At 38.3% G+C, this 27,853-nt stretch overlaps 1 protein-coding gene across 2 annotated transcripts in view; it reads right to left on the bottom strand.

The window, feature by feature from the left end:
* Positions 1-27,853, bottom strand: part of RUNX1T1 (RUNX1 partner transcriptional co-repressor 1) — a gene marked incomplete at both ends in the record, with an annotated part of 106,458 nt that overhangs the window by 7,481 nt on the left and 71,124 nt on the right. For both annotated transcript variants that reach the window (XM_079533716.1, XM_079533715.1), the window contains 6 exons: positions 2,246-2,436; positions 8,284-8,352; positions 16,424-16,625; positions 17,220-17,305; positions 18,457-18,707; positions 24,822-25,003. In XM_079533716.1, coding sequence (XP_079389842.1) covers positions 2,246-2,436; positions 8,284-8,352; positions 16,424-16,625; positions 17,220-17,305; positions 18,457-18,707; positions 24,822-25,003 — 981 coding nt within the window. The remainder of the gene's footprint in view (positions 1-2,245; positions 2,437-8,283; positions 8,353-16,423; positions 16,626-17,219; positions 17,306-18,456; positions 18,708-24,821; positions 25,004-27,853) is intronic.

Genomic DNA, 27,853 nt, shown 5'->3' with positions numbered 1-27,853 from the left:
CCTGCCTTAAAATTAACCAAACATCTGTAAACATATACTGAGATCTATTAAAACTTGCATTTGGCATCTCAAAACAACCATACTGATGTGCTGCTCATGACCACAGCGGTGAAAGCTGCAGGACAAAGCCACCAACCTCACTTGAAATTGGTCCTAATTATGTAGATTGGTCTAGGTCCAGAAGGCTTCTGTCTTCCCTGAATATAAACAGTTACAGAACATTTGTAACCCTCAGAGCCACGTTTCATTAAAGTGAAATTATAAGAACTATTTGCCCCTTTCTAATTTCTACTTTCAAGAAGTAAGCAACTTCATAAGCAATTCTTGCTTATGTAAAGATGTCTGTTGTCACACAGCTTTCTCCAGAGGTACAACTGATCAGGAGCAAATCACAGCATACAAACTCTCCAATCTGGGTGTCTACTTGTGGAAGAATGGGCTGCATGTACTGGCACATAAGGTCTTCATCTGTCTTGCCTACACTACATCAGTTCACTAAACAGATTTAATTTACAATTTCCTCTAAGGCATTTACTTTTGGAATTTTGGTTTTGATAATAGGAATCTCTTGTATGCATACACATGTAAAATGACAGGTCTTTAATGATGCTAAGTCAGACAAATGCCCCTTCAATGAACACAGAGTAGGAAAAATGTCCTTGAATATCTTAAGATACAAAATGCCAATAAATTGAATTTATGTCTCATTTAATCTGCAATGGAACAGTTAGTGCTTTAAAGGGTACATACGCTTCTCCTGGTCCCTTTCTTCCTGACAAACTTTCAGATGCTGAAAATCAATTCCTTTTGTCTCCTCATTATTCATCTGCTACACATTAAGGAGAACTTTGGGCATTCAGTGATCCCACAATGGTCTTTCATCTCCAGAGAAGCCTGGTATGAATTAAAATCTTACGCTCTCACAAATTATGGATGCATACTGCAGCATGCCACTGGCTTATCTGCTCATGACTTCTGCCAGTTTTCTCAGCATGCTGCAGCTACCTCATCTGCATCTTTCAACTTAAGTGACTCTTCTACAGTGCTGTCCATGCAGTCCAGGAAAAGTGCTTTGACATGTCTCCACACAGTGGGTACTGCTATCTATTCTCCTTCCAACTGTAGCTTCACTACAGCCAAGAGCCTAGTACAAGAACAAGAAATAGTTAACAAAAGTAATATTCTTTGATTTGATGACTGCACAGAAGTAACATTTTACTGATGTAGTTTCTGTCATGTATGTTTTTTAAGGGCAGTTTGAACTTAGGAAATTATTTATTGTCATCTGCAATAGACATAAAATTCTGCAACACTGATAAAATACACCCTGGTCTTTTGCTCTCAGCTTCCTGCTATTGGTGCTGATGTTTGTCCACTTCTCTGTCAACTCAAGTCAACACTTGTTTGTCAACTCTCTGTATCCTGCAGTCAAATTAGCACAGTCAAATTAAGGAAAAACTTGTAAATCCACATTCACATGCTGTCCTACAGGAACCATCATCCTTTGCAAATAGCTTCCGTAGCCATTGCCCTCCCCTGACAAGCTTTTAACCACCTTGCTCTACAACCACCTTGCTCTAATCTCTTAAATTAATTAATTAATTAATCTCTTAAATTACTGTTTCTTTACTATTTCAGTGTGAAACATTTTCCACCAAACCATCTTGTTATCTATTCCATATCAGCACTTTGAGGAGCTTTAAAGTAAAGGTAGTGAGAAGCTAAATTAGAGGAGAAAGGTGCGCAATATCTAACACTAAATATCAGTTAAAAGGTGACACTGCAGCCCAAGTCCAGTAGCTATTTTGAGCAGATATTACCAAGAAAATTTGGGGTTCAGCATCTGCCTGTAATACATGTCCAAAGCAAATGAGCAAATAATTCATAGCGGGAACTGAATCCTGGTACCACGTGAATTGTCTGTGCCAGCTGGATTACAGCTAGCTCAAATACACCTAAGGTTTGCAGCCACTTATCCTGATTCCTGCTCCAGGTTACTGTACAGATCCTATTTTCCACTGGCATCACAATGGTTTGCAATTCTTTGAACTCAAAGACATTAAAATACTTGAGAGAATGGAAGACAAGGACATGTTCTCTGCCTTTCCGTAGAGCAGCTGTTAGTAATTTTTCATCAGATGAGGCAAAGCAGGTTCAAGTCCTGACAAAAGCAACCTCCTAGCATGGGGCTGCTAGCTGGTGAAAGCATTTAGAGAGGTGGCCATCCAGCAAAGACCTTACTTACCTCACTTGAATCCTCTTGCTGATTGATAACAGCTAGTGCATCCTCTGCAGCCTGGCGCTTGGCTTCGGCAACGGTGCGCTCCATCTTGGCTCTCTCGGAAGTGATCATGTCATGAGCCTTCCGCTCAGCCTCTGACACTGCCTTCTGCAACTCTGCCATTGCCTGACGTTTTACTTCATTGACAGCTTCCTCTGTAAATGAGGGAAGAAATCCTTGTCAACACAGGACCTTTAGTGCAGGGCTATGCAGGACTAAATAATGAGATGCAACAGCTAATCTGCTGCATCGTGTCTTCATGTTTAGCAGGGTGAAGGTGAACCTGGTTCCTTGCGACTCTTCAAAACTACCCAGATGCTTTACTTCTTTACCACCAAAGCTCTCACAAGCCTCTAAAACTCATGGTGGTTCTTGATAATTTTATTAACATATCGTAAGGTTCAGACTTTCCAGGTCTCTGGAGCATTATTTCTGTAATCTTCTGGAACATTTTATTCAGAAAATTGAATCATAGAATCATAGGATGGCTTGGGTTGGAAGGGACCTCAAGGATGCAAGTTCCATCCCCTCTACCACAGGCAGGGCTGACCAGCCAATATTGCTTTTGCAGTACACCAGATCTAAGAATATGTTTGGCAAGAATTATTACAAAAGAAATAATATGACATTTTCAGAATTGTATCACTTAGCTCTGAAAATTACTAGAGGATTAAATCATTAACATTTTTTCTTTTTTCATTTACAGAATAAGTACATGAAACACCCAAGAATTTATTAGAAAATTTTAAATTCTTGGTTTAATATATTTTTCCTGAACATGTCCTTTTAAAAGCCAAAATTAAAATTTGTTTAATAACAATCTTTTGATCTACCGATCTCTTCTGTACACTTCTGCAGACCAACATTTGCACTGCAAAGATCATTTCCCGACGCTTGCTGGGCCCTGAGTGCCCTAAAGCCAACAAGACTCCAGCACACAATTAACCCTGAGCAGGGACAGACTGCTTCATTACATCCAAAGCTTCATGTTTTTGTAAAATAACTAAGTCACCATGAGCTGTTTCTTCAGTATCTACTAGTGTCATATCTTTTATTCCAGAAAACATGCATTGTCACAAATTAATTATTTGGATTTTGATGAAGGAAGAGTGCAAAGATTTTACTAATGAACAATCTTTTAATTGACAACTAAAACAAGTAATTCCTTTTTTTTTCTAATTAACTGCTCTAATTAACAAGGAAACCATCCTCCTCCTGAATTAGTTTATCTAATTTTCATCTTTATTCAAAGCAAAATGACAATGATTAATTGAAAATTTAATAAGCAGTAATTATTAACTTGGCAAACCTAGTACCAATTAACACTCTATTAAAACTAATTATGACATGTTTCATTCAAGTGTTTGCACTTAATTGTTTCATCCACTTAAAAACCACCTTAATTAAATGTTATGTTTAATTAAAAACATAGATTTCTAATAAAAATGTTTTACCGTAGATTAAAATTTAAGTACTACAACTGTGTTATGGATTTGAGTTGAGGGCTGTATCACATGTATTTGGGTGCTCACACATGTACATACACCTAACTCTTACATATAGGCACTAAGTCAGTAGCTGTCTTGAGTTTTGATGCCTATACCTCTCTGAATTTGTTATTTCAAAAAAGCTGCAACACAAAGTCTCCATTTTCAATAATAACACAAAGTGCAACTGCAAAAGAGACTTATTTTCAATCCACGCACCCACTAAAGTTGCATTAATTAAAATGAAAGAAGCATTCCATTATTTGATGCCTGGATGGCACTGAGATATGTGTCAGCTGATTTTTTGGGGTGGGGAGAGGGAGATTAAGAGATAAAACTTATGCCTCTATTTTTATGAGGCTGAAAATATGCCCTTATATTACCCTACCATAACTGTTGTTTAGGGGAAAGCCTCAGGAGAGATAAAAATCATATCCTTCAACCACACAGCCAAGGCTTAATTTACTTTGAATATTCAAGGTGAATTAAAATTCTATCTAAGTGGCAATACAGGACAATAATTTTTGCTTACGATCAAAGCTGCAGCTAGACTAATTGTCTATGCAAATCAGGCAATTTATATTTAAATTATGCATTCCTATTCTAGTCCCACAGGCATGCACAGATCAGCAAAGGGAATTGGTAGGACATTTGCAAGGTGCTTGAATATTTATTACCAACTGCAAACATTCACTGATTGTGAGAAAAGAAATATACACAGGCAAAAATACAGATGCAATTTTATTACCATTTTCATAAAAATGAGGCAACTTAAATACAGACGTTTTGCGTCTATGAACTGCAGTTATTAACAAAGCAAATTTCTTTGAGAAAATCTGTATTCTTGCTGGTATTTACTATGGAAGAGAAATTAGCTTTGTTAGGCATTATACACTTTCAATATATGATACAAGCTTAGTCTTATGCTGAGAGGTTTGCAGTGCTTAGAAATGCTAGTTTGAACAACTGTTTTAAACTGGAAGCAGAGTACCCCAACATTTTACAAAGACTTCTAATGTTACAGTTTTAATCCTACCTAGCTATGTTTCTTCAAACCAGATATAGAAATAGAACCGTGTATTTTCACTTCTTTTGCAATGCTTTTGAGTGTATGGAGTATTTATAAGGCCATATCCCAAAGGAAAAGGAATTATACTTTATGCTAAAGTACAAACTACGGATTGGTATTTCCACTACTTTTGACAGCAGAATTCGTGCAATGAAATACCTGAAAGTGAAAGCAAAGAGTTACAGCCTTGTGCTTTTTGGTCACATCATCTCAATATAAATAGACAAAATTTCCCATCATCCATTTTCTCACATCTCCTACAGATATCTCATAGGCATAGAACACAGGCTTCATAGCTTCAGATAAAGGCACTAGTGAGACTGACCCTTGACAACAGTCAGAGAGAAGACCAAGAATGAAAGCTTCACAGAATACTGCCACTTTTCCAGAGAAAGGAAGAATGATTAGATTCTAACATCTGAAAACACAAATCGAAAAATTTTAAAATCAAAGATCTAAGATGCATTTAAGTGCATCTTTCATTTTCTAGGTTGTGCTAAGCAGTCTTGGTATAATTTCTCTAGGTATTTTCAGAATGCAACTAAAATCTTTCAATGTGAATAACACTAACTTATGAAAGAAGCTCCAGGGAGCAGATAGCTTATGTGGAATAGACGTTACTCAACATGATCAGAGGTCCTAGATGTTGACTCAGGAGAAGCACTCAAGTCATCATTCACTGCTGTAACTGTACATGACTCACCAGTCAATTCCCAGCCACTTCTCTTGTATCATGGGCATACTAGATCTACATCATGACAAAAGGGGAAGTGATGGACAGGACAGGGATGAGGTACTGTGTCAACCACGACATTTGCATCATCTCCTTCTCTGGGTGAGCAGATTAAAGAAGGCCACTGGGAGTTGATATCAGAAATACTCTGAAAAATGTTTATTGCCTTTGTATGAGAAAGTATGGTCACTCCGTGCCTGTTTGCTAATTCCAGCACGTCCCTGTGGACTGTGACTAGCAGTAGGTCCTTATGTGTGATGGTGGATGACTGGAAGACAGTCTCCTCATCAGACCAAAAGCAGCTAAAACAGCAACCCACAAAGGTCTGGAAACACCTCAGTATCTGACAAAGAGAAACATTTCCAGAGGGCAAATCATCTAAACTATGATCTGACTGATCCTCTTCACATGCCTGCCTTACTCTTGACTACTAAGGGCACTGAGAACTTGTCTTGAACTCTTCATCTGAATAACTATTATTCAATGACATTAATCGGGACACTGACAATTTTCCACTGATGAAACTGAATTGGATTCACATGGTTTTAATTTACAAGGTGTTAGATACTACATACTTGTTTCAGCATCACAGAAGTACATGCTTCACTTAGTATATTTAATGAATCAGACTCTAAAAGTTTAAATTGAATCTGTTTTTCAATTATTTGCTGGTTTTTGAGGGTTGCTTATAAACTGTTTTTATGCCAAATTCTTTCAATTCAATGGACTCAGCTTCCCAATCAGACATTTGCACTTAACTCAGCTGTCTACACTTTGGTCTTTATGGTCATTTGAGACACCAAGATATCCACACTGAACTTGCAGCAGTGACTCAGGAGAGATTTGCAGACTTCTGGACTGGCAGTAGCAGCCATGCCAGGAAACTGCACAGCACCTCAAATGGCAATAGAGACTCAGCCCACAGACCTGAATTGTGCTTTTACTTCCTTGAACTGATTCTGAACCTCCAACTTCAAGCACTGCCTTTTGAAAATGAATGTCAATGATTTAGTGAAAGCAGTATGCTTTCTGGTATGTTACTGATAGATATATACATATATACATGTAGATGTATAAATATATAGATGTATATATATATATCAGGTCAGAATTCTTTTATTCTCCAGTTCACAGACATACTTACTAAAGGGAATCTGACTGAAAGCCACAACAGAAATAGGACCAAAGAAACTTTTAAAACTTTGTTTTAAAATAACTGATGATACAAATGTTCACAAGATGACACATCACAGCTCCTTTAAAATGCTATCTCTGGATAAACACAACATGAATGCACATCCAATTTTACATGTCAGGCCAAAAGCTTCCATTAAACTTCTATTGCTAGCTTATGAAGAAATTTCTTCTACGGTACTGCAACTAGGAGTCAAAAATAACCTGAAACACTAAGTAACATTAAAACCCAGTTATTTCAAGAAAAACCAAATTCCTGAAATTCCAATGAATAATGCTTCTCTATGAGGATTCCTGGAACTGCATATTTTTTTCTTATTTTTCAGCTACAATGTTAACATGAACATGGCAAAACAAACTATGAAAAATATTTGGGCCATAAAACAGCATTAAGTTACAAAGCTACATAATCCTTGGACAAAAGAAGAATTTGTAAATAGTTATTTTTCACAGAAATGGCAATGTTTCCAAAAGAACTAATTAACATACTGACAAATGTTAACTGTTAGTGATGAATCTGCATTATATTAACAACACAACCTCTTGTCTGATGTGACAATATGCCAGCAAAACATTCGTACATGTGTGTCCTGTATCGTGTCTAAAATACACCAAGCAATTAAAGGGTGTTTGATCAGAAAGCATTGGAACTGCCACATATTTGCCATTTAATCATTAACTGCTGCACAGAAAGTTTCAGTACATGGTTGTAGAGGTGTTCAAATGATATCTTTGTCACTCTGTGTGCGTGTGTAAGCATAAGTGAGAGTACATGCTCAACTACCTAGTTTTTGTTCAACTAACTCCTGGCCCCTCTGAAAACAAAGATGCTCTGATAGTGATGGTGAGAGAGTAAAGGCTTCTCTTTAGTAGCCTAGCAGGATCCTTGCCAGGAGACTCCTCGGCTCAGGCAGAATTTCTGAGTGTTTAAACAAATTCTTCACATCCACATCTGTCCATGTTGCTTTCAACTTCAAGGAAGACATGAATGTCCATGTAACCACTGGGAGCATTTATGGAGACAATCTTGCTTGACTCCTTGAACACCTAGCAGGAGCATGAGCCCAGGCTTCACTTAGGGCTAATTGTCACAAAATCTTACTAAAAGAACAGCCACACTACAGCTCCTTTGGGAATATACTCTGTAGGGAATTCTCACATTAAATAGGTGAGAACCCTAAAATTGGGGGGAGGGGGAAAGAGAGGAAAGTCGCAAAAAAATTTTTTTTAAATTATTGTCATGTTGAAACTTTAGCATATTAAGTTTTAGCCTGAAACCTTTATAATTCTTGAAAATAGGAGTCCATGATGGAAGCAGCAATAGTTCCTTAACTACAGCAGCAGATGCTTCCATTATGAAGATTATTTCATGTTCTGATTGGTTCCAGTTTAAGATTATTAAATACAATTTCTTCTTGTTACTAGTAAGCCCTTTTTTTTTTTTATTCCTCACATCAGTGTGTTAACAACTGCACACAGCTGCCAGAATACCAAGCTCTTGTTTTTAAACAGTTCTTACCAGCTTTCTTCCAGATCTCCTCTGGCACGTATCCAGATGCAGGCCTGTGAAGGAATTCCCGATGCGATTCTACAGGAGGAGAGAGGGGGAGGAGGGGGAAAAAGAAAGAGCATGGTAAGCAACACATGGGGATTGAACCAGACTCCAAGAAACACCTTTTCCCATTCCCTGTTGCTCAGGAAAAACTGCATGGAGTTTTTCGTTATGCAGAATAAGCAGGACACTGCGACAGTCACTCAGGAATGCCACACAGACTGGATTGATGTTTAGGGCTCCAGTGTCTCATCTTAAGCCAAGCTGAGACTTGTTGGCTTTATTTTTATCCTGCAGTTTCAAGTCATCCCTGTATGACAGCTTTTAAAGCTGGCTTTGAGAGACTGACTGAGAGGTGACATGCTTCATCCTTTGTAATTACGCTTAGAAAAGAAAGAAGAAAGCGCAAGCAGCCTGCGCTTGGCACTTCTGGCTCTGCACACACAGGCCGGCTGCTGACGGCTAAGATAAAAAGCAAGATGTCAATCCCATCATCAGTGAGTGATCTGCAGAGAAAGGAGGGGTGTTTCTGTATGCTCAGAGCTATGCTTTCCTGTCTCTGACCCGTGTGGGGAACTGCAGCCGCACAAGTTTGAAAAACAGAGCCTTTAACTTTAGGTTAAGCTCCCACATGCATCCACCACGCAGCCTCACGGGAGCACAGAACTCACCCACATATTTCCATCACATTTTGACAGTCCTTGCCCCCCTCCTCTCCTTCTTCCAAGGGTTTAACCTCTGCGCCTGAGCCTAAGAACTCTGAAATCAGCAAGATCCTGTCCACACTGACTTCAAAGCCACAGGATCAGACAAGGCAGAAAAAAAACCCCTCACTTTGACCTGAAATTCAGCACACAGATCCACAGCAGATGAAAGCTGCTCTTTTCAAATCCGGTTTCAAATATAATTTTTAAAATGATCAACTGTATGTTGAAGTAACGCAGGAGAAATATTTCTAAAAATATTTATATTTACAATGCACATTATTGCCTGTGTGATAGAACTCAATTGTCGCATCCTTTATAATGTCTGAGTTTGAATTGGGACAAAAATGCACACATAATTCTTTTTAATTTTTACTGAGTACATTCATTTTAGTATATTAAATTCATTCTAAGATATCTTGTCAGAAATTAGTCCTTTGATGATAATGGTTAACCACTGGGTTTAGCAAATTGGGTTTTTTATCCCTTTATATAGACATGCAGTACTGTTTATATACAGTAGGCTACAGAAACTTGAAAAAACACATTTAGAGGCTGATGTTTGATCCTGCGGCTGGCTACCAGAGATGGGAGTGATGGGGCAGGTTCAGCAGGCAGGCAGCAGGGAATCCCGCTCCCTGCCTGCTGCTCCACAGACACAGTTTCCAGCACAGGAATCTGCAGACTCCAACAGGGCAGACTGCAGTTTCCCATCTGACAGGCAGCTGAGTGGATTTCCCCAGCTCTTCTGTTTATCTCTAAAAATGAATTTTTATGGGCAGAATTTCACACCTCTCAAACACGAAACAATTGGGGGGGGCACAGGGGGGGAGGGAGAGGGGGGTGGTACTTAAAGTTGTGTGCAAGAATAGCTAACTATGTACATTGGTTCAATTGACGTGGTAGAGGACGTCAGCCCCAGTGCTGGAAACGTGCAAATAATTGGTATCAGTTGGCCCATGTGATACTTGAGACTACAAATACAATTGTGTACACTTCTCCTGTCCTTTGGAGGTGTTAAGGCTTATGGGAACAGTGCCAGTTCAGCCAGTGACAGAGTAGGCAGAAGAAAGCTCAGGAAAACTGAAGGTGAAAAAATGAAAACACTCTTATTTGCTTTCCTGCACTAAACACAAGACACGGCCAGAGTCCAAATGTGGCAGAACAAAAGGTTGTTGTGTTTGCATCATGTGTTTTGTGCTGAATTTTCCTTTCTGTGATTTAAGGTACTAATCACTGCGGGGGAATCACAGCCTTGATTCAAGCCCTCCACCACCACAGTATTAAAAATCATAGAACGATAGAATCGCTCAGATTGGGAAAGATCTTAAAGATCATTAAGTTCAATCATGACCTAACCATGCTACCCTAACTCTAACAACCCTCTGCTAGATTGTGTCCCTGAGCAGCACATCCAAACAGTTTTTAAACACATCCAGGGATGGTGACTCAACCACCTCCATGGGGAGCCTATTCCAGTGCTTAACAACCCTTTCTGTAAAGAAGTTTTTCCCCATATCCAACCTAGACTTACCCTCGCAATGGAGAGATGTGGAGCTGATTTTTCAGTACACATGACTTTCCAAAAATGGAATCCAATGACATAAATGACCAGATTGCCAGCTAATTGTTAAAATTTCCAAAACATAAACATCAATCAAGCTCTTATTCCAACCACAAATTATTTACATGAGGAATGAGATCCTCTGCAAGAAGAATTAAATCAAGAGCTTGTGAGAGACTTTCCCATCGTTTGGAATGGCACACAAGAAAAGACAAGAAGCACTTATGAAGATAATAAAATACATATTTTCCAAGCAAGACAAATATTATTAACATGACTATTGTTTAGTCAGTGGTGATGAGTCCATGAAACAATTTTCTTCTGGGGGTAAAACTACAGGATGTGACCAGAGGATGTAAGTTTTATATAATTTTTTTTTTTTTTTTTTTTTAAGCTAAGGTGTGCTTCAGATTAAGAAACACAGAACTTAGTAAAAAAAACAAAACAGATTTAGAAGTCTAGCAAATTCCAAACAAAAGCACCACAATCAAGCACAGTCACAAAAAAGCCCAGCAAGGAACATAAAAAGTACATATAAGTAAGCATAGCCAGTACACGCCTACTAAGAATTTAACTTGAAGTGATTTTGGAACTTTTCTCTCCATTTTAGCCCTCATACACTACTGCACAGTAGGCAAGGATATATTTTGTAAAATGTTTTTAATGTATTCTGGATTTTTTAAAAGAAAAAGGAAAACATTCACACACACGCACAAATCCTACAGTCAAGTATGGTGCCAGATTCCATTCCAACTACGGTGCATTAATTCTAAGAGCGTTATGCCCACATGAATCATCAACTGTGAAGTGACTGACCGTGTTTCTGGTGTTCAACCAGTAGGAATTACTTATAGGCTACTTATTTTTGGTGGTTTTAAGATAAAGGCAATTGGTACTAGAAGTAGTGAAAGAGGGAAATGAGAAAAGTATTAAGAGCACAAATAAAAATGGGTCTGGGAAGCAAAGCAGAAGAAAAGCTAGAACCAAAAAAAGGAGATGAACTTTCACATTATAAGAACCAAACCTGGGAAAACAGAATAGAAATAGTTAAAAGCAAATTGTGTTCAAAAAAATCTAATCCATGTTTGGAAAGATGGAATAGAGGTGAGTTGAAAATATAAAATAATGGAAGTTTTTGTCACTAGATAATGACATCCAAGTTTATAATCACAAAACAGTAAGAAACGGAGATGAACAGCTGATCATTTGAGGACCTTTTAAGTCAGAAACACAGACTGATTAACATATGAAAAATACAGAGATTTATTTGTATTTATACGTATTATATGTGCAAGTTTTGCTTCATTTTACCCTACAATAAATAACACAACTGGTGAGACACAGGTAACAAAGAAAAAACCCCTCAGAGAAATAAATATTAAATATTCACCACCCTTTCTTTTTAAGCATCAGGCTCAGAAGTTGAAGTATAAATCTGAAGAAGTGTAATACTAAGTGAAATAACTTTGCTGAAGGATATGAGTTTCAAATATTTGTGTACATCTTTCCTCCTCTGCCCTCTAATACGTTTTTGTGGCTACTGTAACACTCCTTGAACACTCATGAAATTACATTAAAAATATAGTTGTGCTCTCATTTTAAAGGACTAAGAAAAGTAGTGCATTGCTGTATCATCTCCTCCGCTATCCTCAACCAAGATGCAATTTCCAGCAACTAGCAGCAGTAGATACTTTCCTCTTCCATGTCACCTGTGAGTTGTTTTGCAGAGCACAACAGTGACAAGGGCAGCATAAAGAACAGATAAAAGTTACCCAAAGCAGTCAGAACTGAACACTGAAAATACAAATGCCGCTGGTTTCTGTGGTCGCAGCCCTACCCTGCAGCCTGCAATTCATGCTCCCACAATCCAGCCCAAACCTCCTGTGCAGCTTGTGGATTAAGAGCAATATTTAATAACATCAGTGACCAGTATTACAGAGGCTTTATATTCTAGAATTACAAATCATAAATTTTACTGTGATGCTGACAGCATCTCTGTTAGCTCATGTTGAGAATGTGACACGTATTGCAGCAATGCTGATTATCTGCAAAGGGCAAAGGAAAAGATTTTGTAACTGTGGCACAAACAGACAAATATCAGCAGGAATGCCCTAGTTAACACTGGAAGTACGAGGGTAAGCAACATTTGATACAACATAAACAAACTCTGGAAGGATTAACTATTAAAAGTGTATTAAGAAATGGCTAACCTATCTATTTTTGACAAATTCATATACTTCTGAGAATTGTAGCTTCCTGGGGGCAAATCTTGCACATATTGGCACTCTTAAGTCAGAGATTTCAAACAAAACGAAAAAATTGTAAGATTACCATTCCAATAAATTCACCAAATATCAACTCTGCTGCAAACCTTGTGATGTGTGCCTATACCACTTATCTAGAGCTACAGCTGCACTCAGTAAAGTTACAGATCTTGTTCATAACCCATGATGTCGAAGAACACTCATCTTTAATTTATCTTACTGTGTGTATTTCAGTATACATTCTCTGATACGTGTAATTATTCACTATTAGGACTAAAGTGATTCAGTCCTCTTGCAGTATGCAGTACTGAAATGCTTCAGCAGAAATGGAAGAGTCAGATGATGTATTATTTACTTCATGGACCATCACAGTTCATCAAGTGAATATATATAAAGTATGAGTCATTTTTAGACTTTCATAAACATGTATTATTCAGACTAAAATGAATGGACCTATCTTACCTTCAGTATGATATCAGAGAATAATGGCATCTTGTAACCTGTTGTAAGTGGCTAATGCATGTATGGGATTCCACTGCACTAAAACTGATAATAAAATATATCATTTGACTTCTTAATTAAAAATATCAACAGGAAAATGCTCATCAGATACCGTGAACCATCAAGCTCAGAATGATTTACAGAGATGTCAAATTAAAAGAAGCATAAAATACACCTTGCAGGAATGGTCTACTGGTTCAAAATGACCAGAATTTTCTTCATGGTCCTTTGGATGCAACCAGCAATTCTAAATTTCAGTTTGGAGTATTTCAGGAAGTGCTATCAATGAAGACCACAACATAATGCTTATGACTTATCACTCCAAATGATGCTGTTTTGATCATACACAGAAAGAAACAAAGACACGGATACTGTAGCCATATGGCCCTCCGCCCCCCCTCTCCCCTCACCCCTTGCTAGTGGAGATGACAAGATGGATTTAAAGGGTGGATTACTTCATTTAAAAGTAAGTACAGGAGAGAAACACTGACATTTACAATCCGTGCAGCAAATAGCTACATTTATATGTTGTGGCACTTTAATTAAAATATTGGAGAAATTTTTCAATCCCTCTCTCTTCGCTTCAAAGCTAAAATAAAATTCCCTAAGCAGAAGAGCATCAGAACTCACAGGCACCGCTTCGATTTTATTATCCTTCTGAATGTTCACAGTTTTCATTTAGTTAACCAGATTACTTGAGAAAATTATTAAACTTCCATAGTCTCTGTGCAATCTTGTGCTTTATATTCCAGCTATAAAAGCCCTTCTTATCAATACTTAGGACTGATGCGAATACTACAGTACTGAAGTGATCAAAGTTACATATCCACAAGTCCAGGGGAGCAGTTTTTAAAGCAAAATAACTGAAATGTGGCACATTGAAATTGGAATGGACTGACTCCAACCAGTTAAATTATATCCACAGTGCTGCAGAGATGTCATCGACTCTTTCTAAGCAAACAGACTTTTTTCCAAAAACAGGTTTTTTTCCCTGATCTAAATGTGTATGTTTGGTGGCCCTGCTAGGCAGGGGGGTTGGAACTACATGATCCTTGAGGTCCCTTCCAACCCGGGTGATTCTGTGATTCTGTGATTCTGTGATTTTCCAACCAAACATAACAATAAAATAGGGATCTGACTGTACTTCTTACCATCATTTTATCTTTTTCGAGTATGGTTGTTATGGCTATCTTTCTTGGACTGCAGATCTCTGAAATTCTGGAGAATGTCCTGAGTTTCAATTTATTGGTGGGAATTATAATAAAAATGCAGTTTCCTTCCACTTCTTTTACATACAAATTATACAAATTATACTTAGAAGCTCTTTTTGCACTGTAGCTTTACTAGGGATGGCTGCCACTGCCTTTCATCCAGGGGTTTCCTCGAATGCCTTTCCTGAAGCTGGAGATGTGACTAGCATTTCAGATGTCATATTTATGAGCCTTTCTTTACGTTACATTTAACGCTATTCGTACAAGCCATTACCTGAACACTTCTTTCTGGCTTCTCTAGGGACTAAGCTTATTAGTGAAGTTGGGAACAGCATTTCCATAGCCTCTCCTTTCACTGACTGAAGCTAATTTATAGAGCTATTGGCTCAGATCATTTGACAGACACAAAAAAATGGTGTGTTTGTTATCAAGACACAATAAATATTACAGTAAGAATCCAGAGATTTACAAAAAGGATAATGGAGAAGGCATTAGATTTGGTTTTCTGCTTCTCTATTTACAATTAAGTTACAGATTTCATAAATTATTTTTCAGGGCAAAGGCAAAAAAACAGATTTAAATGAAATACACTTGTGAAACAGCATACATGTACGATTCTGCTAATGACAATGATTTACAACGATTTTAAGTAGATAGCATTTGATATGCATATTTTTAAAAAGATAAATATTACTAAAACAATCATAGTTTGCTGTCCTCTTTGAAATAACAGAGAACAATAAAAAAGTATTCACCAAGATGGAACTCCTTATTTCACTTGTCATAAAAGTGAAGGGATGAGGCAAACGCTCACCAACATATTAATAAAATACAGAAAGCCCACAGAATAAAATCTTCTGTTTACACAGTCATCCTAGAATTGTTTTTGGAGGTACTTTGTGTGTGTGACTGTTAAGTCAGCATGGGGTGAACATCCACCTGCTTAGTCTGCTTCTTGTAGTTAAGCACTGAGTTCTGCTGGGCTCAAAGCATGCAGTACACCATCTAGTTCAGACAGCTCTGCACAGAATACAGCAGTGAACACAAATATATATGCACGGTTGTGGGCATCACAGATGTTGCTACTTCTTTCTTACATGGAAATCAAGTACAGCCGAGAAATGTCCTTATCTTTATGTATTTCTTCATTTCATTGCATCATATAATGGCTTGTGTTGGAAGGGACCTTAAAGGTCATCTAGTTCCAACCTTCCTGCTATAGGCAGGCTTTCTGAAAGGTCCACCCCAACTAGCCTTAAACACCTCCAAGGATGGGGCATACGCAGCTTCTCTGGGTAGCCTGTGCCAGTGCCTTGCTGCCTTCTGAGCCAAGAATTTCCTCCCAGCTTCTAAACTACATCTTCTTTCTTTTAGTTTAAATCCATTCCCCCTGTCATTACACTCCCTTACAGTGAGTCCCATTTCCTTAGAAAAGGAAAATTCCAAGTTAACTCATTTGACCTCAGAATGGTAAAGCCCTTCACTTTAGAGTGCTAACAATCCAGAAGCACCTATAGATTTCCTTAATCACGTAGATAAGGGGGGGAGAGAGAGTCAGGATTGGTGCAGTTCTCACTGCCGTGCCACACTGCACAAAGGCCCCACCACCCTCAGACATTTCTGAAAGAAACTCAAATTATCAGGAATCACCACCAAACCCAAACCATATTACCCATAAATGAGGTTATTTGGGCATGGTATTATATATCAATATAATACATAGTTATAGTTAATTTAGTATTCACCAGAGACGAATACTGTATCCCTACTAGGAAAGAATCAGGTGAGCAAATGCAAACACCATCTAGCATTTAGCTGAGCGGAAACGAGACCAGAAAACAATATTTAATGAGGATACTGTACCTAATGTAACTGGATCTGGATTCACTGGACTCTGCTGTCTGGAATGACTGCTGCTGCTGTTACCACCTTTTTTTAAATCTTCTGCATCACTGTACCGCCGTATCCAGTAATTCAGCTCCTCACGGTCTGCTTCTTGACATCGCCGAAGTACAGTGAGAGATCGCCTAGTTTTTTCCACCATGTCCATTATACAGTTTAACAGCTAGCCACAGCAGAGAGTGGGGCAGAGAAATAAAAAAGAATATTTTATTCATTAATTGACACTACAATAAAAGTTTATATGCTCAGTGCTTGGGCTTTAAGAATGAAGGCGTCTCTCTGTTTTTCTAAACACATCTGAAAAAATCTAGTCTTAAGAATAACGATTCCTTCTTTAACTCATTATCTTAAACTGTAAAGATATAGATTCTTGGAAGAAAGGGAAAAGAAGAAGTAAATTGAAAGGACTGTAGTACCATTACCAGTATCACACAGCACCACAAAGGCCTGGTGACGTGACCCAAAATTGATGTTTACAAATGTTCTCAAGAGCTAACAATCTCCAATTAACCAGTTCTAAAAGTGACGGCCATGTGTCTCATACTCAGTGCCCACACAGCAGAGTCCTTTCCCCATTTGGTAGTCTGTAATAACTAGGATACTCCAATTTGTATACATATTTGAACAGCAGGCGTAATATGAGCTAGCTAACAGGGAGCATCAAGCCCCCAGCTTTAATCAACAGTATTTTCCAAACAAATGCCTGTCTTAGAGAGCTCCTTTTAGACAATTACACATAAGCTCATTTAGCCCTTACATGGTCAAGGTGTTTCCACTCTTCTGCCCATTCTCTGTCTGTTAGTCTGTGATCAATCATTTCTTCTTGACGTGTGCCATGCAACCCTGCCAAAAAGGAGCAAATCATGTTTACAGTGTTGGAAGTCCTCTAGGGGAAAAGAAAAAAAGAAAGAAGAGCCCACTGAATATATGTGGCTATCTACATATCATATATCAGCTGGTCTATTATGAGGAATACCACCACAAAAATAAACAGATACTTAAAAACTACATTAAAAGTTGTCGTTGGATTTTTCCTCACATTAGATGCTACTGTTTTACTCAATATACTGTCTTCAATTCTGCAAGTTCTGCAGGCTGTAAGATAACCTCTCAAATAAAGCTATAACTCTTTCTGAAATACACAGTAATATAATGCAATATATCATTTTTCATTTGCACTTCTTGAAGAAGTCAGAAAGGCACTTATTTCGGAACTGTATCAAATATTAGCTGTACTTCAAAAGTTGAAAAAATATTAGTGTAAACTTAAAAGTTATTTCACTAAATGCAGTAATTGCTACCATATCAACAGAGCATCATTAAGGGTTCATCCCTTCACAGATGTTTTAAACAACTTGTGGTTAAAATGCAGCACATAAAACACAGCAGCTGACAACATGGTAGAACCAAGTCAGTATTTATTATCAACACTCAGAGGAACTGACACTTGCTTCTTGTTTAGCCTCCTCTATACAGATGCTGAATATTTGTAAACGTTCCTCTTTTACTGAAGATTTGTTTAAAAGAAACCAAGAACAGTATGTGCAGATGTGAAGCAAGCTAGGCAAATCCAAGAGCATCAGCCATCCCTGTAACCCAATGCATGCTGCAGCAAGTCCTGCATAGGGTGTGGTGCTTCTGCAGACACATCTTCTGCAGACATCCCCACATTGCAGTGCACTGAAAGCAAGCTATACCAATTTCTTTTACTGTCCCAAATGAGATATCAGAAGAAATTTAAGATGATCCACCTATCCTTGCTTGGCAGACACCTGAGCATCTATGTTAACTATGCAGCTGTAAGAGCAGGGGTTCCTCCTTCTAATGCTCTTGCATTAGAGTGTACTAAATGCACAATTCAGTCCATTTTTAAAAACACAAATCTGCAATAAAACCAGGAAAAGCAGCTAGATGGACAAACAGCAAAAAAGGCTACATCTTACAAAGGAAAAAGAAACCTCAAAAAAGCAATGCAGAAAATCAGCATGCCTTACCCATAGGTCTGTTTCTGTCCCTGAGGTCCCTGTGGTTGGGGTGTCTGTATGAGTCCCTGTAGTGGTGGGCAATGGCCATATCATCCAAACGATAATGCTGAGGTGGAGGTGGGGTGGGATGAGGCAGACCATTGGGCTGATAAGATAAGCCATTATTTGGACTGTACCGCTGGCCTGGGCTAATAGTGCAGGGCCGCTTGCTTGGATGCTCTGAGTGCAAAGGCTCTCTGTCAAAGCCGTTTTCTTTGGTTCTGAAAAATAAAAGAAAGGAACCTTAATTCACTTTGTGAACAGAGCTGTTCAGGTACACTCATGCCCACCTACACAGGGAGCTTTAGGATTGTTGCTCCAAATAAGGGGTACAAAATATTTTGTAAGACTGCTTTATTCAAAACATACAATGGACGCTATTCATCTAGTCTAACTGCCCCCACAGATTCGAGAAATACTTGCAGTCAACCCTTCCAGTGCGACAGCTTTAAGAGCTGGGCCAGAGAGGATATTGTTCACCCAAATCACCTGATGACCTGATGGTTACTCATGTAACTGCAGAACTGAAGCAGTCAACCGATACATGAAACCAGAGGCCAAGCAAGGATCACAATGTATTTTTAATGACTCTTGGCATGATGGAATCTGTTTGCAATAACTTTCAATAGGTATTGATGTTTTTGACATCTCTCGAAGACAATTTTTTAAATTTAGTTGTCAGTGTACGTCTTTTTTGCATGTATCTACTCAAACTCAACATTCAGATTTTTCAATTGTAATGTTACTATGCAAGCAAAATATGGGTTCTTTTGTACGTATAAGCCAAACTATTTATTTGTGAAAGTATCCTATGCTAATGAAGTCCCTAACAAAGATGGGGAAAATCAGAAACTGTAAATTAACTTCACTGACATGCTCAGATAGCTCAGTGTAGGAAAAGCAAATCAGAAAACTATGGTAAGGAGGAAAACAATCAAAGAAAATCCAAGTTTGATTTTCTATGCAATAGTGGATGGCAATACTACTATTGTACTATTATTGTACAAATGTCTGTAGTTGCTCCTTACTCTACAGGCACTTCTGTGTCTTTTTTTAGGAATACTCTATATTTAATTAACTGTAATTCACTACTCTATGTAAAAACATCAAAAAAAAAAAAACAAAACAAAACAAAAAAAAAACACCAGCATATTGATAATGCTTCATTGGAGAAAATTCTTATTTTGCTTGTGTTCCAAAAGATTTTGACATCATCTTGCTAACCCTTTATATTAATAAAATTAAACTGCTGATAATTACAAATGGCTTATAAGAAGCACAGCTCTAGGTGCTGTGAGTATCTTTCTCCTTATTGAGGAGCACTAGAGCTTCTTCAAACAAAAAGATTTTGTTAACAGTTACTGAAGCCGGCCCTTATGCTCAGGTACCTTCCACGTGAATTCACTGTTAAGAGATGTGAGGGTTCAGCCACCACATCATCACTTTCAAAAGGCTCAAAACAATCATAATAATTCCATTTTCTTCTCAGTCAAAATTAGAGATATTCTAACATTCTGGGTTTCTTTTTTCTTAAAAATATCCTACATTTACTTTGTAGGCAGCTGTCATAAATGTAGAACCATTACATGACATGCTCACGTGCCATACAATCTTTTCTAGCAGTCACAGAGGATGACTAATTAGAAAAAAGCCTTTTCCAGTTAACGTATTTAAAATCGTGTTATTTATATCCACGCATTCATTCACCAAAATAAAAACTCATATTGGTCCAAGTTCCTTTGCTTTACTGTAGTAGCATGTAAACTTCAGAAGTTGTAAACAAAATATAGTGAACACTTTGTTCATGACATGTCATGAACAAATTACTAAAATGTGTTGTCTCCTCAGGTGTCAGTTTTTCTCTCTTGCGGTGACTGATGGTTCCCAGTGTTATTACAGAAACAGATTGATCTTTTTAATGAGCTAGTTTAATAGACTCCAAAATCTCACCGTGGCTGCTCATCCGTGTCAGACCATATGCACCAAGAAAACATTCAGTAAAACACGAAGCTCTGCTGTCAGATTGCTCTATAAAACCTCACATAGAGTAGCTTTGGATAGGCAGATAAATAACTAGAACTAGAAAATGCATACGCCAAAAAGACTCTGAAATTATAAGCAGTGAGAATTACTGAAGATATATTTTCCTTAACAAAAAATGAAGAGGTGCATGTGTTTATCTGCAATACACTCATTCTACCTTCTTCACTTAATCCCTTACTGAATTTTTTTGTCTGTTAGAGTCAACAGTATGCAGCTATCTGTGCCTGAAAGAATAATGTAAATACGGAAGGATATGTGTGCATATTTTCTCATATACATGTGTGTGCATAATCTATATATATCATTATCTAATATACACACACATCTATATGTGATATACATGATAAATGGTAATGTATGATGATATATAATGGCATATATATCCCATTTCCCATGGGAAGTGAAAAAATAACACATTTACTCTAGCGACAGACACATCTCCAAACAAAATTGTTCCAATCACACTTAGTTCTCCTTGAAAGATGTTGCCTTTCAGGCACTTTTTGCCACATATTTAACAACAGGGTCATAGAAATTCCTCCTCTAAAAAGACGCCTATTATCTTCCACTGTATATTTATTAGTATATTTGAAATCTACTTAAGACATCTCAACAAAAGATCTATGTTTCCTCCTGCTGCTCTGTAAACAATTACAATAATGTATATCTTAGTAAGTATCAAGCTAGACAAGCTAGACAAGTATTTGGTTTCTATACTTGGTCTGGGCATGCTCTAACTCTAAGGACAGTTTTTTTGTGGTTTATTTAAGCATGTATATTATATATATATGTGTGTGTGTGTATATATATATACATATATAATGTAATAATGTAATGTAATAATAATGTATATATACACATATATACATTTAATATATACATACATGTATATATATATACACACACATATATTCATTATATTTTATTTTATATTATATATAATTTTATACATTATATATCTTATACTATCTATAGGATATGTATTTTAATATATAAATATATACGTATAAATATATTTATATAGGCATAATATAAATAAAATATAAATAAAATAAATACTATATATTTAAATTTTATTATGATTTATTTATTTATTTATTGCATTGTTTTAATGATACACAACAGTGATCCAGGAACTATTAACCAATGATGGGGTTGTTTGATTCTGCAGACAAAGAAACAAAAAGCACAACTATCCTCGAGCTCAAGGAGCTATTCTCATGGTTGAAGTAGGCAGTTTTTCCAGGTCTTTTAAGATAATATCAGAGAACCTGGCAGATAGATAGATAGATAGATAGATAGATAGATAGATAGATAAAGGTGTGTGTCTCTGAAATGCCCTTGCCCCCAGAATTAAGGTGTCTAATTCCAAATGAGCATTCTCAGAAGCTGCCAGGCAGCTAACAGCTTCATCTGCTTGCACTGAGCAGCACAGAGCACAAGTTCTGCCACCGAATGTGCTCCCACATGAGCAGCTTTCCAAAGCTCACTCTCCACATTTCTCTCCTGGCTTGCCATAAAAGCTGCACTATGACATGGAGAGGAATTGGAGACTCCCTGAGCTGGAAGGAGCTGGAGAGTAACTTCAGCTGTAAAGGCAATAGCATCATGAACAGAGGCTTTCAAAGCAACTATGTACATTAGCATAGAAATAAAATCCATAAAACAGACTGAAACATCCCCAGGTCTAGCTCACACTTTTAATTAGAAGACTTTAAAATCCAATATTCTCCTGATCTGTCGATCTCCTTGTGAGCAACTCCTCATGTCCTTTCTACTCTAAGACTCATAGGGGTCCTTTCACAACTTTCACAAAATTCTCAGACTGGTCTTCACCTTCACCATCCATCTCTCCCATACAACAGGTGAGATGGTACTTACCAAAAAACCACTGCAATTCATCATATCAAACTGAACATTAGTGGAGAAACAAAGGAATACTGTATTGCTCATTTTGTCTTTATGGTCATACGGGAGAAGCAACTCAAACTGCTATTAACAGCAAAAGTAAGCTAAGGCTATCAGAAAGGTGCGTCCCACTCCACCTTCATACTCTGCCAAGCCTCATGGGCTTATAAGGTAATTCAATATATTTACAGGAGAAATACCATGTCTACTACTGACACTGGACAACATCATGCTGATATTTAAATCAGTCACAAGATCTACAAGATTTTAAGAGGTCTTTTTTCCCTACAGTGTATACATGTTTTGGTATGCTACTCTGCAAAGACCAAGAGCATGCAGCAGAACTGCCCCAGGGAGCTAAACCTCAGCTTTGGAAATGTTATCTCTTTATGTGGCTCAAGATCTTGCATGGAAAATGTCTGAAAATTAATCCTCTTTCTAAGATCCAGTTAGCAACTTTGTGTTAGCATCAATGGCTGTTTTAACTCATCTTACCTGACAGGAAAAAATAGAGAGAACAGAAAAGGTACACTACAGATATCTTTATTTTCATGCTAGCACATCAGGATTTCCCAGAGACATCAGCCAAAGTACGCCAGTTTCAAATATTTTCCCTTTTTTTACTACTTAATGGCTAAGTTAAATCTTACTATCACTTCTGCTTTTTATTTTACTATGCAATATTTTCAAGATCTAGCCTCATGAATATCACATACCTGTGAGCTCCAATATTTGATGTTAAATTTTGTCTCTACCAGTATTGGAAGCCTTCATTCTTTATCTATACACTTCATAGAACCATACAATATTTGGAGTTGGCCAGGACCCATTCGGATCATAGAATCATAGAACAGCCTAGATTGAGAAGGACCACAGTGATCATCCAGTTTCAACCCCCCTGCTATATGCAGGGTCGCCACCAGACCAGGCTGCCCAGAGCCACATCCAGCCTGGCCTTGAATGCCTCCAGGGATGGGGCATCCACAACCTCCTTGGGCAGCCTGGCTCCACACAAGACCACCCAGAATTCAATACTGTCCAAGCACTCTTTTGAGCTCTGTCAGCTCAGGGCTCTGCCCAACTGCTCTGAGCAGTCTGTTCCATGCCCACCACCCTCTGGTGCAGAACATTTTGCTGATATCCAATCTGATATCCAAATTTGTGCCATCACAGCCAGTTTCCATTAAAAAGCATATAAGAACTGCAATCTATGTAGAATCTATGTAGAATTGCAGTCCTTCCTGACTTTGTAAACCTTCACCTTAAGTCTTTTATAAGGTAACTAGGATGCCTGCAACGCCTTGTGTGTGCAGCTAGCTAGACTGGGCAGAACAGCTTTATAAAAGCTTTCTATATTATAAAGGCCTGTGGCAAACAAAACTAAGAATAACTTCAATATTTGGTCCTCCCAAAGGTCCTCCCAACATTTGTATGTTAAATGAATTTCAAACACTAGCATAAGAAGTTGGTCAACAAGAAATGACCACAGTGATCTTTTTCTTGTACTAAACAAAGAACTAAACAAAGAACTTTACTCAAATAAGAAAAAGAGAAAATACAGTACCCAAAAGCTACTGTACACACAGGCGCTTGCTCCGTTTCTGCACAGACTCTCAGCTTAACAAGACAACAGATTTCAGCGAACATTTCTCGTGTTCAGAACAAATCTTAAGCACATCCTTATGCTGTGCATAAAACATGGCACAGCAGAAAGACTCAAATCCCTGACTGCACTCTGGAGCATTCCAATATCAGTATTTAGCCATCTTCACCGTATTTGCTACTTGTCCAAGAAATTACTTAATACAAATAACTTATGTATGGAGTTGGAGTGATTTACTCCACGCTTCAAAGAAAAACTGAAGCAAATGGTTAGTAAGGCACTAACTGGTCAGCATTACTTCTGTGTAGGGATGGCTATGTTGTGTCCTCAGATGATTTTACTGCATGAGTCAGTGTGTGCATATATATAAATGTACAAGTACAAAAAAGCAATCTGGATGCTACACAACTGCCCTAAAGGAAAGACCTGCACCCAGGGCAGAGAATCCCAGAGCCCCAGGATGGCTGAGACTGGCAGGATCCTCTGGATCCCTCAAAATCACCCCTGCTCCAGCAGTGACACCAAGAGCAGAGGGCCCAGTTCCATGGCCAGGCACCTTCTGAAGGTCTCCAAGGAGGAGACCCCACAGCCTCTGGGCAACCTGTGCCAGTGCTCCAGCACCGCACAGCACAGCAGTGCTGCCTGGTGCTCAGAGAGAGCCCCTGTGCTCCAGTTTATGCCCACTGTCTCTTGTCCTGGCACTGAACTTCCCAGACCAGCTCCCCAGTCCACCCCATGCAAGGCCAAGCATGCTGCACCCAAGAGACACAGCCATTCTCACCTGTCTGGAGTTCGCCTCTTCCCGTTTTCGTTCACATCGAGAAGCAGCTCTGAGGAGTCAACAGGTGAGGTGGTGCTGGCATCCAGAAGCAGCTGTTCGTGCTGGGCGAGGTACTGGGCTGGGTTCTGCTTGGCTAGCCTTGCACAGTGCAGCAGCTCCCGCTGCAGCAGGGGCAGATTGGCCTGCAAGGACATAGCACACATCAAGGCCAGGTAGTTCACATGCAGTTTCATCACGGACAAGTGAAAAAAAAAAAAAAAAAATCTATCAATGGGAAACACGCTCTGGGATGAATCTGTTGCATGAATCCTGAATTAGATTTGAAATGGTTGGCTGCCTGAAATCAGACAGCTTCACTACAGGTCAGGTTGGGCTGTACCAAGTATGTATGAAAGAAAGGGAACTCTCACAAAAACAAAACAAACCTGCAAATGCCATGAGAAAACCAGGTCTGAATTCTACACATTTAACAGGAAAAAACACCGCCCTGGTTGATTTCATCTTCTTCCTTACTATCCAGAACCTAAGCTCCTATAGAGCGGCTCTGCTTGTTTCTGTTTGTTTTCCCACTGACAAACTCTTTTTGCCGTCTCCATTCAGACTGCAGTTAGCACTTAGAAATCTTTAGAAACCATAGGATCCATTCTCTGTAAGCTACCTTCATCACCATCCTTCAAGAATAGAACTGTCCTCAGCCTTCCCCAACATGCTCACAGTCATAAGATAAAGACTACAATAAAATCTCACGTTCCAGACCTCCAGCTAATCACCCGAAGGGCTACATCCCTGCTTCATGTCACACGCAGCCTGAAGTAATTTTTAATTCTTCTCTCAGGACCCCTCTGGGAGTTGTTCGACAGTTGGACAGTACCACTACTCAAAAGAGTATTGAAAAAGCTGATTGATCCCCAGGTGGCAGATTTTCCATATTGAGCAATGCTTCTCATCCAATTTGGGACTGGAGTAGAACCATATGTCCATACGACATTTATACATCTTGGGAAACTTCTTCCTCTCCTTCCAGCACATGCATAAATACTAAGACAACTCAGCCATTTCTTACCTACACATTTGTGCTGCAAGATAATGTGCACAACCTTCCTTCTTCCATGCCCAGTGCACAGTAAATGTTGCCTGGGGCTTTTCAAGTATTAGACTACTTTCATGGTTTCATGGTTTTTAGTAACTAGATGGGAGACAAAGAACTCTCATGGTTCCCTTGCTTTTAAAGAAATTCCTTCTTGAAAAAAAATTTTTTTTTTCTTTGAATAGGAGAATAGTTGTTAAGGCAAAAGATTCTGAATCTAATGTGCAGCAAAGCAAGCAAAAAAGAACAAAAGGAAGATGTCCTCAAAAAGTTTTGAGCACATGGGCTTGGGAGATTACTATGCTAGTGCTGTAATGATGGCAGATGCTCCAGGCACCTGTTGCTGTACCATAAGAGAAAATTTCCTGTGCAACGAAAGTGCCAGAACAGGGTTAATAAATATGAAGCTTTTTAACAGGATAAAAAAGTAATGCCAGCAACTGCTATCACTTACTCATCTTAGGATATGAAGGAAAACAGTTCTGGAACATGAGGTCTTGTCAGACCTCCACAGAACACAAATGTTTTGTGAAACCATGTTAATATCAATCTCTTACTTGGTTTTGTCTAGGGTTGTCACATAACAAGGAGAGATAATAAGCAAAAGGAACCTATACTTTTAGGGTTTGGTGGGTATGGTGATGATGGGTTGGCAGCTGGGACTAGATGACCTTAGAGGTCTTTTCCAACCTTAATGATTCAATGATTCTATACTCATACATGGGTACATCCAGCTCCTGGAGTCAACCAAATTTTAAGCTGGCTAGCAAAACCCTTGATTTATTTTAATCCTTTTCCTCCTAAAAAAAAGTTTATTCTTCCTATTTAACCATAAATATGCAGATTTGTAATTACATTTATCTTTTTTTCTAAATGCACTTTACATTTTTTACATGCAAAGAACATATATTTTTTAGAAGTTACTATAGGAAACTACTAATTACGTGCCTTGTAGTTTAGAATATACCTGGGTTTGTAATAGTACCAAGTAGCATTTGAATGAAAAATTAAAATATAAGTGAAGAAAAACAGCGTTTGAAAGCATTTAGTTCAACCCAACTGCTTACAGTCTGCTCAAAACATAAATATAAAAAAAGCTTATCAAACCATACAATAAAACATAATTGGTTTATCAGGGAAAAAATAATAAAATAATAAAATAACAACAACAACAACAACAACAACAACAACAATAATAATAATAGCACCACCAAAACACAGAAAACTCTCTATGTCTAGATGAAGTATATAGCCTGCTACTGGTCACCATTGCTGTGATGAACAAGAACAAGTTTTTAGGAAGCTGGCAGCACTGACATTTTCCATACTGTGAGCAAGAAGAGATCAAGCTCCTAAGGAAACACAAGTGTACTTATAGATTCTGAAATTCAAATGGCCTTGGACAAAGAGGTCTATGCAGATACTCAAACTGACAGCACAGGTAGTTCTGGCAAAGTGCAGTTGCACATTTCTAAAAATGTCACTGCTGGTGCCTGCAGACAGACTTGGACACCTCTATATGTGACAGATACAAACCAATTGCAGACCAGAAGCCAGATAGCTATGTTAGAATAGTATTGCCTGGAAAAAAAAAACAAAACATGATGTTACTAGCTTACTGCCCCCTACAATTCTGTACTTCATTCACTGGAAAATGTTCCTACTCTGCTTTGGATTGAGTTATGTGATGAGTCAAGGCTGCTTGGTCTGCTGCTTCTACTCTGGACCCATCTAGGGACATGTGTTAGTAGGCACGCAGTGACGGGTCAGCAGTTGGACTTGATGATCTTAGAGGTCTTTTGTAACCTCAATTATTCTATGATTGTATCCTTCAAGGTTTAGGTAGTATCTTAGCCTCCTACATTAGTTTTAGAGGATTTTTTTTTTTTTTTTGCCCAGCTGTCAGATCTGTTTTCCATGTTTAAATGAGCTGTTCTAACCTGAA

The sequence above is a fragment of the Tetrao urogallus genome, assembly GCF_951394365.1.
Source record: "Tetrao urogallus genome assembly, chromosome: 3".
In the NCBI taxonomy this organism is placed as follows: Eukaryota; Metazoa; Chordata; class Aves; order Galliformes; family Phasianidae; genus Tetrao; species Tetrao urogallus.
Note: the sequence above shows the minus strand (reverse complement) of the source record. Positions and strands in the feature narration are given on the sequence as shown.